Source organism: Macaca nemestrina, chromosome 19 (genome assembly GCF_043159975.1).
Source record: "Macaca nemestrina isolate mMacNem1 chromosome 19, mMacNem.hap1, whole genome shotgun sequence".
Lineage (NCBI taxonomy): Eukaryota > Metazoa > Chordata > Mammalia > Primates > Cercopithecidae > Macaca > Macaca nemestrina.
Genome location: NC_092143.1, coordinates 65,768,824 through 65,788,034, shown reverse-complemented (window position 1 = coordinate 65,788,034; position 19,211 = coordinate 65,768,824). Strand labels below are relative to the sequence as shown.

Genomic DNA, 19,211 nt, shown 5'->3' with positions numbered 1-19,211 from the left:
ATGTGGATACCCCACTGTCTACATTTTATGAAGTGTACTTTCTTATGGGATTTTGGTTGAAGGAAATATTATGCAGCTTTTAAAAAAATCATCTTTAACAAAAAACATTTGAAAACCTTTTTTATTTTATGTATTTGGCAACTGAGATTTAGGGGTTAAGTGATTTTTGTTGCTATTGTTAAGTTTACCTTCCCAGCCTGGTGTGGTAGCTCACTTCTGTAATCCCAGCACTTTGGGCAGCCAAGACAAAAGGATTACTTGAATGCAGGAGTTTGAGACCACCCTGGACAATGTAATAAGACCCCACTTCTACGAAAACAATTTTAAAAATTAGCCAGGCATTGGTGGTGCACACCTGTGGTCCCAACTACTTTGGAGGCTAACGTGGAAGGATCACTTCAGCCCAGGAGTTTGAAGCTCCAGTGAGCTAGGATCATACCACTGCACTCCAACCTGAGTGACAGAGCGAGACCCTGTCTCAAAACAAAAAAATTCACATTCCTAGTTAATAGCAATATTGAATTAGAACTCAGAGTGTTCTATTTATTTCATTCTATGTTGTTTGCATTACATCATGCTACTTCTGACTTAGCATTTTCAGGCCAAATTTTTTACGTCAAATTATTTTCTGTGCGTGTTATATAAATTCTAATATCCATTCTTGGAAGGTGGAATACAATCTTCTGACTTGATTCCACTTCTGGGAACTGTAACATTTTAACTATGAGATGAAGTTTTTCTTTTTTTGTTTTGTTTGTGTCTGTGTTTTATTTTTTATGTCTGTTTGTTTTTTACTCTGACATACTATACCAAGTAACCTGGTAAAATGTTGCAATAGACTGTTGAGAACACAGCTATGGTAATGACCATAGTTTGCAGTGCTATTTTGTAGGCTTATGAGGTACAGGTAGCGGAAAAGATAGAATGGGTAGGAGAAATAGGAAGTTATAAATGTAAACACTGGCCACATGACCTGTCGCAGAAATGAGAATAGAAATAGCCAATACCAGCACTTGGGTTTTTTGAGGTTCTCTATCTGGCATGTAACACAAATTTTATTTATGAAGACTAGGCCTTTAATGATGCTGCCCTAATGGGTAATAGTGCCTTCCATTAACTTTTTTCACTTTACAGGGGAATGCTAAGAGAAGCCTCCAGAAAATCCTTTGAATTTTAGATACCTCCTCCCTGGTCTTATTGTATAATGGTAACTTTATTCCCATTGATAATGAAAACAAATTATACTGTCGTTACAGTAACCCCTTATTTGCCTGTTGGTTCAATAACATGAGGAGTCCAAATCGGCTAAGTGGCAATCTTAGCTCATAGTTCAGTGAACTTATTATGTCCCCTGATAGAAACATCCTCCCCACTTATCTCCCTTTCTTTTCCTTGGGAACTAGAACCTTGAAACTAGCAGAACCAAGTGGGGACAAAAGACAAAGACTTACAAGTGGGCCATTAAGGGTATTCATGAGGGCCGGGTGCGGTGGCCCACGCCTCTAATCCCAGCACTTTGGGAGGCCGAGGCGGGCGGATCACGAGGTCAGGAGATGGAGACCATCCTGGCTAACACGGTGAAACCCCGTCTCTACTAAAAATACAAAAAATTAGCTGGGCTTGGTGGCCGGCGCCTGTAGTCCCAGCTACTCGGGAGGCTGAGGCAGGAGAGTGGCGTGAACCCGGGAGGCAGAGCTTGCAGTGAGTCGAGATCACGCCACTGCACTCCGGCCTGGGCAACAGAGCGAGAGTCCGTCTCAAAAAAAAAAAAAAAAAAAAAAAAAAGAGTATTCATGAGACACATCTATTCCTTAGTTCCTAGATTTGTGGGCATGTGAAAAATGAATTACTAGTTTATGGCTCAGGGTACATACAGGATCTTATAGAACAGAACCCTTGCCCTGTAAGATGTCACACAGCTGCTGCTGTAACTGAGTCTTCATAGCCTATTCTAGAATTCTGTCAGGCTGGCTAATTCAAGGTGATGAGAGAACATAGTAAAACCAATGAATCTCATGAACATAAGACAATTCCCCTACTTCCTCACAATCAGTTCCTTGCTCAGAGGCTATATTTTCTAGGATACTGTGATGGTGAAGAAAGCTATTCAGGTCAGCTAAAGTGGTGCATGGCAGTAGTCCTAGCTACTTGAGAAGCTGAGGCAGGAGAATGACTTGAGCCCAGGAGTTCCAGGCTGTAGTGCACTATGATCATGCCTGCAAATAGCCACTGCACTGCAGCCTGGACAACATAGACTGTTTCTAAAAAAATGAAAGGAAGTATTCAGTTAAGTCCACAGGTGGGAGAGCTGACAGAAGCACTTGGCACAAGTAGGGGAAACTTATATCCTGAGTAAGTTTCTCTTTCATTGAGGGCAAGCTGCTGCCCTTTCCATGGCAGAAAAGTCCAACAAACTCAGTCAGCCCTGTTGACAGGTTGCCATGAAGCTCCTCCAGTGTCCAGATAAAAAAACAGGGGTACAGTAAGGAAACACTCATTTTTAGATTTTTTTTGTTTATACATTTTTATATTGAAGAAGATATTTTAAAATTTTTGACAGATAAAAATTGTATATATTTATGGTTGTAAGTGTGATGCTTCGATATGTGTATACATTGTGGCATGATTTAAATCAAGCTAATTAGTATACCCATCATCTCACGTACTTATTTTTGTGATGAGAATATTTAAAATCTAGTCTCTTTAAGCAATTTTCAATATACAGTACATTATTACTAACCATAATCACCCTGCTATGCAGTAGATCTCCAGAATTTCTTTCTCTTAACTGAAACTTTGTACCCTTGAACTAACAACTTCCCATCCCCTTTCCCTTCTCCACCCTCCCCTGTTAACCACCATTCTGTTCTCTGCTTCTATGAGTTCAGTTTTTTTAGGTTCTACATATAAGTGAGATCATAAAGTATTTGTCTTTCTGTGCTTGGCTTAAAAGAAATTTTTAAAATAGAGTAACAGGTTCTGGTGCTTGACCAATTACATTAAATTAAATTAACAAAAAACTCTCCTACTGTAAACATCTGCAATACTAAATGATTACTAACATTTTTAATGCATAGCTAAAGACAAAAATAAAATCCTAAAGGTCCGGAAATAAGGAACTGAATACCAGAGTAATAAGCATGTGAATTGATAACTCTGTACATAGTGATATTATAGTGCAGGATTCCCAAAGATTATTCATCATCAAAAGTGTGAAATATATAAACAGCCCATCATTTAACAAGTATTCAGTCTATAAACACTGAATTTTTGTTACATATTAAATACTGTTCTGGGTTATGGGAATATAGAGGTGAACTCAACAGATGATAATTCCTGCCCCTATGAAAAAGGGAGGAGGACAGACAATATAAAAATCTGACAATATAAAAGGTGGTGTATATATATATGCTGTGAGTAAACTAAGACAACAAGGTTAGGAGGATTGAGAGTGACTGGTATATACAAGGTGGTCAGGGAAGGTCCCTTTGCAAAGGAGACATTTGAACGGAGACCTTAAGAAAGTGAAGGAGCAAGCCAGCCAGTTATTTGCTTTGGTGTTCCAAACACAGAAACAAAAGGGCAAAATCCCAAGGCAGTAGCATGTTCCATATTTATAAAAAATAGCAACTAGGCTATTATAGCTAGATTTCTATGCTAGAGCATACAGGCTAAGCATCTATAATCCAAAAATTAGAAATCTGAAATGCTTCAAAATCTCAAACTTTTTGAGCACCAACATGACTATGCTACAGCAAGTCAACAACAAATACAGTGGTAAGAAATGAAGTATTCAGGGGTAGGGGGCTAGATCTTATAGGACTAGAAAGCCTTGGATAGGTCTTACAATATTAAAAAAAAAACAGATGCAGAAAGCCATTTGAAGTTTTTACATATTGGAATAACACAATCTGATTTATACTTTTAATGTGTCTCTCTAGCTGCTATATTGAGAATAGATGGTAGGGAACTTAGGGTAGAAGCAGGGAGATAAGTTACAGGCTATGTTCAGTAATCCAGGCAAGAACTGATTTAGTTTAGAGGCATTGGGCCAGGGAAAGGTTGGGAAGGACCAAGCATCGTCTACAAAGGAGAAGAACTCAGAGACCAGTGTTCTGGATCCCAAGCAAAAACAGTATTTGAAGAAAGAGTTATCAATTTACTCAATTTCATCAAGTAAAAAGAGGACTGTGAAATGAATGAATTTAGCGATGTGCAGGTCATTGGTGACCTTGACAAGAACAGCTTGGATGGAGTGATGGTGATGAAAGCATGATGGAGTGGATTTAGAAGAAAAAGGCTCATACCTGTAATTCCAGCACTTTGGGAGGCCAAGGTGGGAGGATCACTTGAGGCCAGGAGCTCAAGACCAGCCTGGGCAATATAGTGAGAGCTCGTCTCTACAAAATTAAAAATAAATAAATAATAAAAGAAAAGCGGAGAGGGAAGATCAAGAATCATTAAGGAGTTCTAAAACCATCAAGTGAAAGATGGCTGGGAAAAGGATATTCACGTGGTGCCACATATTACTTGTTAATCACAAAGTTGTGGCAGACACCACCATCACCATCAAACTTAGCATCTCCTATAATAGGATAAACTGGCATTGTATGCCTCCTGCTCTGATGCAATGGAAAAGAAATAACATGACCTTAGTAGTAGTATTGCCATTGGATTTAACCTAAACCTGATTGAGGGAACAGTCAGCTGAATCTCAGTTGTACGGCATTCTACAAGATATTTCAAAAATGTTAATGTTAATGAAAAACAAAATAAAGGCATGGAAACTTTTCTAGTTTAAAGGACACTAAAGAATTAATGCAATCCATGATTTTTGACTGTATACTGGATGTGGGAAAAACAGATGCAAAGGACATTTTGAGGACAACCAGAGACTTAAATATGGACTGTATATTAGATAATGTTGTGTCTGTTTTAAATTTTGGGGGTGTGATGATTATAATGTAATTATATAAGAGAACAACTTTGTAGGGTTTTGTGGCGGGGGGAGTTGTTGGGGTTTTTTTTGGTTTGTTTGTTTTTTTTTTTTTTTTGAGATGGAATCTTTGTCACCCAGGCTGGAGTGCAGTGGTACCATCTCAGCTCACTGCAGCCTCCACCTCCCAGGTTCAAGCGATTCTCCTGCCTCAGCCTCCCAAGTAGCTGGGATTACAGGTGCCTGCCACCATGCCAAATTAATTTTTAGGAGAGACGGGGTTTCACGCTGTTGGCCAGGCTGGTCTGGAACTCCCGACCTCAAGCAATCCACCCACCTTGGCCTCCCAAAGTGCTGGGATTACAAGGGTGAGCCACCGTGCCTGACCGAGAACAACCTTGTTTTAATGAGATAGATGCTGAAATATTTAAGGATGAAATATAATGACATCTGCAACTTCAGCATTGAAGTGTGTGTGTGTGTGTGTGCATGTGCACGTGTGCACACATGAACTCATGCCTGTATCTGAATTGAGAGAAGTAAAGCAAATACCTCAAAATGTTAGTAGTTCATGAATCCAAGCAAAGAGTGTGGTGTTAGTTGTTTGTTGTACTTTACACTTTTCGTAAATTTAAATTTTTCCAAAATAAAAAATTGAAGAAAAGGAAATAGGAAGTAAAAATAGTGCTTTTAAGAACTTTGGCTATAAAGGGGAGCAGACAAACGAACAGTAGCTAGAGGAGAATATAGGTTCAAGGGAAGTTTTTTCCCCCCAAGATTGACAGAGCTATAGGATTCCTTCATTCAACAACAGTATTAAGCTCTTACTATGTACTAGGCACTCTTCTGGACACTGGGGATAGCGATGATTAAAAAAAAAAAATTCTCTACATTTTAGAGATTAGAGAAAGATAAGCAAAACATACGGTTTTTAGATGGAATTAGAATCTACCCAGATGGCCGGGCGCGGTGGCTCAAGCCTGTAATCCCAGCACTTTGGGAGGCCGAGGCGGGCGGATCACAAGGTCAGGAGATCGAGACCACAGTGAAACCCCGTCTCTACTAAAAATACAAAAAATTAGCCGGGCGCGGTTGTGGGCGCCTGTAGTCCTAGCTACTCAGGAGGCTGAGGCAGGAGAATGGCGTGAACCCAGGAGGCGGAGCTTGCAGTGAGCCGAGATCGCGCCACTGCACTCCAGCCTGGGCAACAGCGTGAGACTCCGTCTCAAAAAAAAAAAAAAAAAAAAAAAAAAAAAAAAGAATCTACCCAGATGATTCATTTGACCTGCCTGATTTGGTACCCATTGTTTAAATCTGAAGAACTATGGCCAGGCGTGGTGGCTCACACCTGTAATCCCAGCACTTTGGGAGGCCGAGGCGGGTGGATCACCTGAGGTCAGGAGTTCGAGACCAGCCTGGCCAACATGGTGAAACACCATCTCTACTAAAAAAAAAAAAAAATACAAAAAATTAGCCGGGCCTGGTGGTGCATGCATGTAATCCCAGCTACTTGGGAGGCTGAGACAGGAGAATTGCTTGAACCCGGGAGGTGGAGATTGCAGTAAGTCAAATTCGTGCCTTTGCATTCCAGCCTGGGCAACAGAGTGAGACTCTGTCTCAAAAAAAAAAAAAAAAAAGAAGAAAAGAAAAGAAAAACTGCAACGTTATGAACTTTCAAACAGGTCTGTGTGGAATCCTTATTGTGTATGAGTTGCTTGGCTTTATATGCTTAAAGTCTTTGGCCAAATATGATATAAAGTAAAAAGTGGCAGATTTCAAAATGTGATCTGCAAACCCCTGACCCATTAGGTAAAAACTGTTTTCCTAATTATACTGAGACAATATTTTCCATGTTCACTGCATGGACACATACACTGATGACATAAAAGTCATCATGGATAAAATTGCTGGTATCTCGGTACCCAGCTGTGTTAGCTCTCACTTTTTTCTTTACCACCATACATTTGCAGTTAAAAACTCAATAAATTTGACTTTCACATGAATTCTATTTGATGAAACTGTAAGGATTGTTAGTTTTATCAAATCTTGACTCAGGTATATATCTTTTAACATTCTGTGTGATGAAATGGAAGTAGTCATAAACATGTTTGCTGCAGGTACAGTGAATGTCTCGAGGAAAAGCAGTTTTGTGATTGTTTGACTTGCAAGCTAAAACAGCCCATTTTTTATGGAACTTTATTTTTACTTGACAAAACAATAAATAACCATGGTTATTAGGACTTGGAGATTTGGCAGGACATATTCTCAAGGATGAGCAAACTGAGCCTGTTACTTTAAGGAAACAACTAACAATTGTTGCCAATGATAAAATTCAAGTTTTCAAGCAAAAATTATAATTTTGGAAAACATGTATTTGCCACAATGAGTCTGAGAGTTTCTTTGTGAAAAATTAATAAGCATGATTATTTAATGTTTTAGAAATCACATGGGTCAACATTTAGAAGATCTGCATAATTCAGTAAACTAGTTTTCCAAATGAGCAAGCATGATATTACAAAATCTTGCAAGATAAAATACCTATTCAAAGCAAACATTATGTAGGTTTTACCAGTCCCTATTGACTATTAGAAATTAAAACTGAGAAATTTTAAAATACTAATTTATTGTAAAATAATAAAAAACCAAGAGACTTTAATATAACAGTAAAAAAGTTTATTTATGTGGTTGCAGATTTTAATTTGCAATTAACTACCACCTGTTGAGTGGAATATCCACACTTTTCTGAGAAGGGCATTAAAATATTCCTCCCTTTTCTAACTATATATTTGTGTAAGGTTATACTTCAGCCATAATAACATATTGTAATATGTTGAATGCAAAACAGATAAAAGAATTCAGCTTTCGTGAAGCCAGAGAGTGAATATATTTACAAGACAAATATGTTGTAGACGGTAAGTATATTTGTACCACTCTTCTCAAAAAAATAGTTTTGTTTTAGGAAATAAGATTTTTTCCAAAAACATGTTTATATTAACATGTGTTGTAGATGGAATTGGGCCCCCCAAAATGCATACATTGAACCCCTAACCCCAAAAAATTGGGCCCTCAGGGAGATAATTAAAGTTAAATGAGGTCGTAAGGATGGGACCCTAATCCCATGGAATTGATGTCCGTATAAGAAGAGACAGAGACAACAGAGAGCTCTCTTTTGCACGAGCATGCGGGTGTGTACACAAGAAGAAAGGCCTTGTGAGGACACAATGAGGAAGCAGCCATCTGCAAGCTAGGAGGAGAGCCCCCACCACAAACCAAAATTGCTAGCACCTTGACCTTGGACTTCTAGCCTCTAGAACTTTGAGAAAGTAAATTTCTGTGGTTTAAGCCACCTGGTCTGTGGTATTTTGTTGTGATATACCAAGCAGACTAATATAACGTGTAATGGGCTTATTTTTAAATGAATTAATTTTTTTAGAATTTTTCTTAGTTTCAGTTTCTAATTACTGCGTCTGGGATCTGATTTTACACCACTTACACACTGATAAAATTCGCCTGCTGCTGTTTCATGGATACTGGCAGAAGACAGAAGACCCTCTGGGTCAGAAACAAAAGACCTTATTACTCATGGCACATCAAACAGCATGAGCATCAGCATATTTGCATAGATTCCCTTTATCCCCAAGACCCACGGAGTTGATATAATATGGCCTGGTTGAATGCTGTGCACAAAGTTGGTTTGCTTCACAGCTAAGGAACATCAAGCATGGAGAGTCTCCTGGTTTTATAGCAAGCAGTAAGCTAGCCTGCCCTTTATCTGAGGAAAGACATCTTTGTCTCAGGATTACCAGCTGCATAGACAACCCTGAAAAACAGAGGCTTGTCTGGGAGCCCAAGGCACGCGATATCTCTCAAGAATAATACAATAAATACCAAAAAGTATAACACAAACAAAAGCACTTTGGAGTTCTCAATAATTTTTAAGAGTATAAATTGCTGATCTGTAGCAGGGATCAGAAAACTTCTTATACGGCCAGATGGTAAATATTTTAGCCATGTAGGCATTGCAATCTCTGTTGCAACTACTAAACTTTCCCATAGTAGCATAAACTAGAAATAGACCAGAAATAGATTTACATAAATAAATGGGCATTGTGATGTACAAATAATGCTTCGTTTACAAAAGCAGGGAACTGACTTGCAGGCTATAATTTTCTGACTCCTAGGCTATATATAGCATTGGTTTATATGTGTGTAGCAATGTGATACTAACCTTATAGAGGAGGTTTCCTGAGCACAGGGTTAAGCTGCGTGTGGAAATAATTGGTCTTAGGGTCCAGTTGAGAAGCCATAAGCCACTTGGGATATCCAATCCATTATTATGTAATAATACATCAATTTAAAAAGTACTCTGACATTCTCTTAAAAAAGAGAAGCCTCTGTTGGTCACACTTTGCTTCCAACTACCACCCCATTTCGCAGCAAACAGCATGCATTTCATGATGGTGCCAGTTTCTCATGCCTGTGAAGTGCCGTTGGTGGCACAGAGGAAGCAGATGGATACGATGGGTCTTCTTAGTGATAGCCAAGAAACCCTGAACTTGGGGAATCTACCACTTTTGTAATAGGCAGTGAACAAGCTTCTTTTTCTGCAGAAAGATGTGACCTTATTCCTCAAGGTTGTTGGCTACTAATACAGTCCTGAGGAATAGCGCCGTCAAGAGTGGTCAAGGCCAAGTGTTCTTGGCACAGCCAGAAAGAATGTGCACTCTAATTATCAACAGTGTGATTCTGTTAAAATTTAAGTCAGATCAGGTCACTCCTCTGTTCAAAATCCCCTCTTGCCTCCCAAGTAAGTCAGAGTAAAAACCAAAGCCCTTACAGTGGTCTAACTTTATCTGGCCCCCACCTTAACTCTCCAACCCAAAGCTTATTAACTCCTCCATTGCTTTCGTACTCAGCCACGCTGGCCTCTTTACTGTTCTTCAAAGGCCAGACATGTACCTTCCTCAGGGCTTTTATCTTTTGTTCTTCCTTATTGTTTCCTCTGCCCAGAGCTTGCATGGTATCTGCATGGCTACCATCCTCACCCTCTGAGTGAAGCCCCTCCTAACTGGCCTTTCTTCCTATCTTGGCTTTACTTCTCTCCTAACAACTAACGTACTGTTTATTTTACATATTTCCTTGTTTACCTTGTTTATTATCTATTGCTCCCCCTCTAAGCTTTAAGGTCTTTGAGTGCGGGGATTTTTGTCTACTTTTTTTTTTTTTTTTTTTTTTGAGACAGAGTTTCGCTCTTGTTGCCCAGGCTGGAGTGCAATGGCATGATCTGGGCTCACTGCAACCTCCACCTCCCAGGTTCAAGTGATTCTCCTGTCTCAGCCTCCCGAGTAGCTGGGATTACAGGCATGCACCACCATGCCCAGCTAATTTGGTATTTTTAGTAGAGATGGGGTTTCTTCATGTTGGTCAGGCTGGTCTCAAACCCCTGACCTCAGGTGATACACCCCCCTTGGCCTCCCGAAGTGCTGGGATTCCAAGTGTGAGCCACCGCACCTGGCCTTTTGTCTACTTTTTATACTGTTGACACACAAGTGCTTAGAATTGAACCTTGTATACAAGGTGGCCATACGTATTTAACAAATAAATGAATACTAGATAATAACATAATGCCGTCTACTTGATTCTCAGCTAAAAATCTTCTCTCCCTTTGAACTTTTGAGGCATTAGTAATTCTTACAGCTTTTTAGAATTGTTTCATTTCTTCTCTTGACAAACAATTTAGTAAGGGAAGTTTGTGTTTTAAGCATTCAAGGTTCATTTTACAGCAAACGCTAATCCTACATTTTAGAGTGAAAACATAATATTTATAGCATTCAGATCATGAAATGATGCCTCTAAATGCCTACTTTGACTATAATCCTATTTTACTGATTTTTCGAAATAATATTTTATAGACATTTAGTGGCAGGAATTGAATATGTTCTTGCTTATTGGTTCTAAGATATTGGTATTTAAGTGTGTATCTAAGAAGTTGTACACATTTTTAAAAATATTCTTCCTTTCACTTACAATATAGCTTGTAGATTTGTAGGAATGCCAGTCTGGCCATTAGCACTAAAATTTTAGATTTAAAACTTTGTTTCAGTTTACTATGTATTTCTTGAAAAGCTTGCACTTTTTAAGTTTTTAAATAAAATTAGCTCTTAAAGAACATTGATGAAAACTGGCATCTAATATGCTGTGCATTGAAGTGGTTACTTAATTTAAAAGCTGTTCTGGCCGGGCGCGGTGGCTCAAGCCTGTAATCCCAGCACTTTGGGAGGCCGAGACAGGCGGATCACGAGTTCAGGAGATCGAGACCATCCTGGCTAACACGGTGAAACCCCGTCTCTACTAAAATACAAAAAAAAAAAATTAGCGGGGCGAGGTGGTGGGCGCCTGTAGTCCCAGCTACTCGGGAGGCTGAGGCAGGAGAATGGCGTGAACCCGGGAGGCGGGGCTTGCAGTGAGCTGAGATCCGGCCATTGCACTCCAGCCTGGGCAACAGAGCTAGACTCCGTCTCAAAAAAAAAAAAAAAAAAAAAGCTATTCTATACTATTTTAAGGAGACCCACATGCACAGACTTAAGCCCCACCCTGATTAATGATGTTAATGATTAAGGGGCATGTTTTGCTCTTGTCAGTATGGGCCATAATGTTTCAAAATGGTAAGAACGTTAACTATGTTGTATACTTCCAAGCAGTGTTTCTCAAAGTGCATTTGTTTTAATGTCAACAGGTATTAGGTAAACAAGCTCTCTAGCTAAGTAATTTTTTTAGCTATTTAAAGAAATTTAGTAAGTTTTGTTACCAAAGTACATCTGGATCTGCTAAAAAGCATTTAAATATTCTAGAAGCAGGTAAAATAGTAGTCCCCAAAATTACTTGAATGTAGAGCCCTGTGATCATAGATCCTTTCTCTACTCTGATGTTTTGTGGGATTCACTTTGGAAAATGCTCCCATAAAAACTTAGAACCTCAGGGTTGAAAAGACTTTAAAGACTGTTTAATATATTCCTCCAATTTATTGTTTCTGACAACACTTGACCAGTTTTGCCTTCTTTTTATATTTCAAAAATAATGGAAATTGTGATTTATTTATTGTGAGTAGAGTTTTTTGTTCATTTCCCCATCTCTTTTTCTTTTTTTTTTTTTTTTTTCTTTTTTTTTTTTTGAGACGGAGTCTCGCTCTGTCACCCAGGCTGGAGTGCTGTGGCCGGATCTCAGCTCACTGCAAGCTCCGCCTCCCGGGTTCCCGCCATTCTCCTGCCTCAGCCTCCCGAGTAGCCGGGACTACAGGCGCCCGCCACCTCGCCCGGCTAGTTTTTTTTTGTATTTTTTAGTAGAGACGGGGTTTCACCGTGTTAGCCAGGATGGTCTCGATCTCCTGACCTCGTGATCCGCCCGTCTCGGCCTCCCAAAGTGCTGGGATTACAGGCTTGAGCCACCGCGCCCGGCCTCCCATCTCTTTTTCTTAGTGTGGGAGAGCGCACTGAAGATTTACTCTGGAAGTTAGCAAGCCTTCAGATGAGAAAAGCTGATTTGCACTTGTCAGCAGAGACCTTGTCCTTCCTTAGGGTCACAGAGCCTCATGGGAAGATTATTATCTTTTAGGATATATATTAGGAAGTGCCATTTTTATAAGCATTTGTTGAAGGGAAGGGATCAGGATTGGGCAGAGGGAGACATTGGACTGCATTGTAGTCGCAGTAAAGGCTTCAGTTGACACCATGGAGTGCTCTGGATCTGTAGTGGCTCATCAGACCTGTTCTAATTTGGGGTGAAAGGACTGCACATTGATACTCTTCATCACTCAGTCAGTGTAGGCTGGCCCTGGAAGAGCACATGACCTTCCCTGAGGGAGCTCTTGTTAACCAGGGAACCTTCCCAAGAGAGGTAAGAGCTAAGGGCTGTCTGCCATTACCACTTCCAGTAGCCACAGGAATAAGGTTTTTGTTTCTGGAGGTGTATGGGGCAGTGTGTCACAGGATGCACTTCCGAGATCTGTCAGTGAGGTTGTTTTTGTCTCCTAACAACAAAGACCTGATGATTCTTAACACACAGGATTGATTTTTCTCACATCATGAGAAGTCTGAAAGTAGGCAGATGCTGGTATTTGTCTCTTTTAGTCTTAGTCTTTTTCCATGCTCTCAGGATGGCTGCTAGAGCTCTAGCCAATATGTCTGCATTCTAGGAAGCAAAGGTTCCTAGGAGCTTCACCCAGTGACATCCACTTGTGTATACCTATTTGTAAGAGAAGCTAGGAAGTGACATTTTTCAGCAGTCACATTGCCTAGAGTTCTGTCACAAAGGAAGAATGGATATTAGGGTTGTCAGCTAATAGTCTTTGCTGTAGAAAATCATCATTAATCTGAGAAGGCAGGTAGGAAAAGCATTGCAAAACTACCAGAGTCATTATTGAAGTGGATTGGGGTGGGTGATGGGGCAAGGGAGGGTGGGGATCTGAGTGTGGCAAGAACAGGCTAGATTTTAGAAAACAAGTCGGGTGGGTAAGAGTTTAAAATTTTGACATTAAGAATTGGAAAAAGTGGATAGGAAAGTCACCAGAAATGTGCAGGGTAACCTTAAAGGCCCAATGAAGTTTTGGATAAACCGCTACCTGAAGCCACTAACTGTGTACTTCCTCTCTAGGTAGTAACTAGTTATCAAAAAACAAACAAACAAACAAAAAAACCTAGCAGCAAATAGACTTCAAAGTCACGCCAGGCTGAAGGCTTTACCTTTGATCTTGGTGAAATTTCAAGGCCACAAAATTTAATTTAGAAGTTTCAACAACTACTTATATTAATCATCTGAAATATAATGGCATAGAAAAAGTTATATGAAGTAAAAAGAATCTTTTGCTAACCAGAATAGTATATTGTTATATAATGTAATATAAATGGTGTGTTTTCATATTTATGTCCTAAAATCTCCTTTGAGATCTCTTTCCCATAATCATAATACTAAACAGTTGGCCAGGCATGGTGGCTCACCTGTAATCTCAGCACTTTGGGAGGCCGAGGCAGGCAGATCACCTGAAGTCGGGAGTTCGAGACCAGCCTGGCCAACATGGTGAAACCCCATCTCTACTAAAAATTAAAAAATTAGCCAGGCATGGTGGCAGACATCTATAATCCCAGCTACTTGGGAGGCTGAGGCAGGAGAATTGCCTGAGCCCAGGAGGCAGAGGTTGCAGTGAACCAAGATCACACCATTGCACTCCAGCCTGGGTGACAGAGCGAGACTCTGTCTCAAAAAAAGAAAATAATAATAATAATAATAATAATAATAATAAACAGTTATAACTGAGACATTCCCCCATTTAATGCCAGTGAAAGGATAGGCCTTTCTGTTTATTCCTTTTACTCTGTAATCATCCTAGGAAAGGGGCATGTGGCAGCATAATGTATCAAGTTAAAAGCTTGGCTTGTTGATTCAGACCACAGTTTCAAAGCTTAGCTCTTCTGCTTACTCTCTGTATGATCTTAGTCAAGATTACTTGAGTCAGTAATTCACAAACAGCTGATTTTGTCCCACCTAAGAGACATTTGACAATGTCTTTGACAAGAGATATGTTTGGTTGTCACAACTGGGGTGGGAGTTGCTGCTGGCATTTAGTTTGTGGAGCCAGCTAAAAATCCCACAGTACACAGGACAGCCCTCACAACAGAATTAACTGGCCCAAAATGTGAACAGTGCTGATATTGAGAAACCATATTTAAACCTTTCCAAGCCTCCATTTCTACATCCAAGAATTGGGGTTAGTAACAGTACCTATTTAATCATTTTCGTGATGGTTAAATGAGATAATCCATGTAAAGTGCCTGACACATAAGTGTTCTGTTAATATAAAATTTAAAATCTTATTATCATCATTATTATCATCACGAGTACTAATCTGGATATTTAGGCTGAATTAAAACTATATGCAGCCTTCTACCTATGGCCATGCAGCCAGGAAAATCCATTTGCATTTTTCCTTCATCTGATGAAAATGTGTAAAGACCAAAGAAAAGAGGAATAGAATAGACGCCCTTCTTGCTTAAGAGTCAAAGAAGACAATGAATCAATTAGGTTACCACTATACTTATTCTAAAATCTACAAAAATGATGCTCAGCCCAACTTAGGGAAAAAGCTTTCTTCGTGTTGATGTCGTTTTTTCCCCTCTCTTTGCTTTCTTCTTTTTGTACCATGTTGTAAAGTTATAGCTTCTTGCCTCTCCACATCTTTTCAAGTTTCTACTTTTTAAAATCCTTTCTGAGCCAGGCACAGTGGCTCATGCCTGTAATCCCAGCACTTTGGGAGGCCAAACTGGGAAGATCACATGAGTCCAGGAGTTTGAGACCAGCCTGGGCAACATAGCGAGACCCTGTCTCTAAAAAAAATTATTTTTTAAATTAGCCAAGTGTGGTGCCACATACCAATAGTCCCAGCTACTTGAGAGTCTGAGGTAGGAAGATACCTTGAGCCCAGAAGGCCAAGGCTACAGTGAGCAGTGATCATACCACTGTACTCCAGCCTGGGCCACAAAGTGAGACCCTGTTTCAAAAAATATGTAAATAAAATAATTTCTGGCCGGGCGCGTTGGCTCAAGCCTGTAATCCCAGCACTTTGGGAGGCCGAGACGGGCGGATCATGAGGTCAGGAGATCGAGACCATCCTGGCTGACACGGTGAAACCCCGTCTCTACTAAAAAATACAAAAAACTAGCCGGGCGAGGTGGCGGGCGCCTGTAGTCCCAGATACTCGGGAGGCTGAGGCAGGAGAATGGCGTGAACCCGGGATGTGGAGCTTGCAGTGAGCCGAGATCTGGCCACTGCACTCCAGCCTGGGCGGCAGAGCGAGACTCCGTCTCAAAAAAAAATAAATAAATAAAATAAAATAAAATAATTTCTGGTTATCAAGGATTTGGGAGACATTATAGTGATAGAAAGCATTAGCCAGGACAAAGCATTGGTATATTTAAAAGAAAAGGTTGGCCAGATATTGTGACTCACGCCTGTAATCCCAACACTTTGGGAGGCTGAGACAGGAGGCTCACTTGAGGCCAGGAGTTTGAGAACAGCCTGGGCAACATAGCAAGACTACCAAAAAAATAATCAGCTGAATGTGGTGACGCATACCTGTAGTCCCAGCTGCTCAGGAGGTTCAGGTAGGAAAATCACTTCAGCCCAGAAGATCAAAGCTGCAGTGAGCTATAATTATGCCACTACTGCACTCCAGCCTGGGCAACAGAGTGAGATCCCATCTCTAAAACAAACAAAAAAAAGGAAAATAAAAACCATGCCACCATTACAGACTATTCTGATAGCAACCAAATGAGCTACTGAAATGTTTGCTACGTTTTCAGATCTATAATTTTCATTTGGTAATTTTATTAAGGTATACTGGAGTAAACTCTAAACCTCTAAATTTAGTAACCATAACTTCATTCATACTGCAATGATATTTATAAATTAACTTTTGTTTTTCAAGGCAAATGCAATAGGCCGAAGTGCTAAAACTGTTCGAGAATTTCTAGAAAAGAATTACACAGAAGATGCCATAGCAAGTGACAATGAAGCTATCAAGTTAGCAATAAAAGCTTTGCTAGAAGTAAGTGATCTAATAAAGCATATTCAGGAAATCATGAATTTTTTTCTCATCCATTTTTGTTTATTAAACACAAAATTTGCTGAAATAATTCTAATAGCATACTTGTTCTACATTAGGTTGTACAGTCTGGTGGAAAAAACATTGAACTTGCTATAATAAGAAGAAATCAACCTTTGAAGGTAAGTCATTAACCAAAGAGGAAAAAGTATCTGTAGTATAAAGTATTTTGACAAAAGTTAAAAGGTTGTTGGCCTCTAGGCTTCCGATATAATGTTTTCCTTCATTAATGTCAAATAACCTCCACTCATTTCTGACTGTCTACTGGTTTTTTGTTTGTTTGTTTTTTCTGTGTTTTTTTTTTTTTAATAGAGACAGGGTTTCACCATGTTGCCCAGGCCGGTCTCTAACTCCTAGAATCAAGTGATCAGCACGCCTTGGCCTCCCAAAGTGCTGGGATTACAAGTGTGAGCCACCGCACTCGTCCTGTCTACTGATTTTTATGTATTCCCATTACTTTACATTTGAAAGTGCCTTGAGCGTCTTGTGAGACTTAAAGTTTAATACCTAGCATGATAACCTTTCCATATTTCTTTGTGCCAAGTCTAATGTTATTGTATATATAATGTCTGTCAGCCATTGTGGGTGAAAACTGCTGGACTACAAAATAAAATATTCAGGATATTGTGATAGAGGACCCACTGGCTAAAGAGCATTTGAAATGTAGTTCACTATTGTTCATTAGGTAGAACCAACCATGCAATATAGTTTGCCAGCTAGCTCTCTTTAGCTGAGATTGTACAAAAGCATTCAAAATTTGGGAAACTATATTAGAAATGTACTTAAAGGATTGTTTTATACTCAAACATGGCAGTGTATGCCTGTAATCCCAGCTACTTGGGAGACTGAGGTGGGAGGATCACGTGAAGTCAGGAGTTCAAGACCAGCCTTGGCAACATAACAAGACCCCCGTCTCTATAGAAAAAAATAATAATAATAATAATTAAATTTAAAAAAAAGATTGTTGCCGGACACGGTGGCTCACACCTGTAATCCCAGCACTTTGGGAGGCTGAGGCGGATGGATCACGTGAGGTCAGGAGTTCAAAACTAACCTGACAAACACGGTGAAACCCCGTCTCTACTAAAAATGCAAAAAAATTAGCTGGGTTTGGTGACAGACGCCTGTAATCCCAGCTGCTTGGGAGGCTGAGGCAGGAAAATCACTTGAACCCAGAAGGCAGAAGTTGCAGTGAGCCGAGATTATGCCAGTGATCTGGGCAACAGACCAAGATTCCATCTCAAAAAAAATTTTTTTTTAAAGATTGTTTTACATGTATCTTTTCTTTGGTTTTAAGGAAAATATTTCAAGTAGTATTAAAATTAGTACCATCTGGAGCAGTGAGTTTTTTGTCTGTTTCTGTTTTTGTTTTTGTCATCATGGTTGCTTTGACATCAATTTCCTACCTTTTATTATTCAGCTAACAGATGGGATATGAGGATAAGACAGCAACAAAGTTTCAATAAATAAGAGAAATGGGGATAGGATGGTGGAGCATGCCCCTGCAGAGCCCCACATAAATCACAGGGTGCTGAGCACAGAGTGTGGAAATGGGTTTTATCCAGGTTTCTGTCACCTGTGCTGCTAAGAGCCCAGGGACAATGCAGCAACACCATAGGGGTACAGAAACCACTGAGGCCAGAGTTTGCCTGTTCCGCTCCATAATATACCTGTGCGTGTACACATAGACATTCACACACACACACACACACAGAGTTATACACGTATTTTTGCTTATCAGTGGTAGAATGGTATGCTTACTGACAGCAGCGTTATACTGTCTTCCACATGATACTTTAGGATAGGCTGTGTAGGGAACAGAACACATGCTTTGGAGTTGGTAGACTAGGATTAAGTTCCAGCAGATACATTTGTTTAACAATATGACCTTGAGCAAGTTGCTCTGATCTTCAGCTTTCAGTTTTCTTCCCTATAACATGAGTCTAATGATAACTTCATCAAAGGGCTGTTGCCATAAGTAAATGAAATGGTGTGAGATAGTAGTATCCTTTATAGTAGGTGCTCATTAAATGGTGTTTTACAGATTGGAGGTTTGTGGCAACCCTGTGTTGAACAAGTCTACCAATGCCATTTGTCTAACAGCGTGTGCTTACTTTTTGTCTCTGTCATGTTTTTGGTAATTCTCAGAATATTTCAGACTTTTTAATTATTACTATTATATATATAATATAGTAACAATGTAATTTTTATGTAATGGTGATCCATGATCAGTGATCTTTGATATTACTGTGCTAATTGTTTTGGGGTACCAGGAACTGCACCCATGTAAAACAGTGAGTGAGCTTAATGAATAAATGTTGCATGTGTTCTGACTGCTCCACTGACCAGCCATTTGCCCGTGTCTCTCCCTCTCCTCAGCCCTCCTATTAACTGAGGCACAACAATGTTGAAAATAGACCAGTTAATAACCCTATAAGGGCCTCTAAGTGTTCAAGTGAAAGGAAGAGTCTCATGTCTGTCATATGAGTTTTAAATTAAAAAACTAGACTTGTTAAGCTTAGTGAGGAAGGCATGTCGAAAGCCAAGACAGGTAGAAAGCTAGGCCTCTTGTGCAACTTATTCAAATTGTGAATGCAAATGAAAAGTACTTAAGAAAATTAA

The 19,211-nt window shown here is 39.7% G+C and overlaps 1 protein-coding gene across 2 annotated transcripts in view; it reads left to right on the top strand.

Annotated features, from left to right (window-relative positions):
* LOC105465333 (proteasome 20S subunit alpha 8) overlaps positions 1-19,211 on the top strand; it is a 57,691-nt gene that overhangs the window by 26,779 nt on the left and 11,701 nt on the right. For both annotated transcript variants that reach the window (XM_071085521.1, XM_011713745.3), the window contains exons 5-6: positions 16,413-16,532; positions 16,649-16,711. In XM_071085521.1, coding sequence (XP_070941622.1) covers positions 16,413-16,532; positions 16,649-16,711 — 183 coding nt within the window. The remainder of the gene's footprint in view (positions 1-16,412; positions 16,533-16,648; positions 16,712-19,211) is intronic.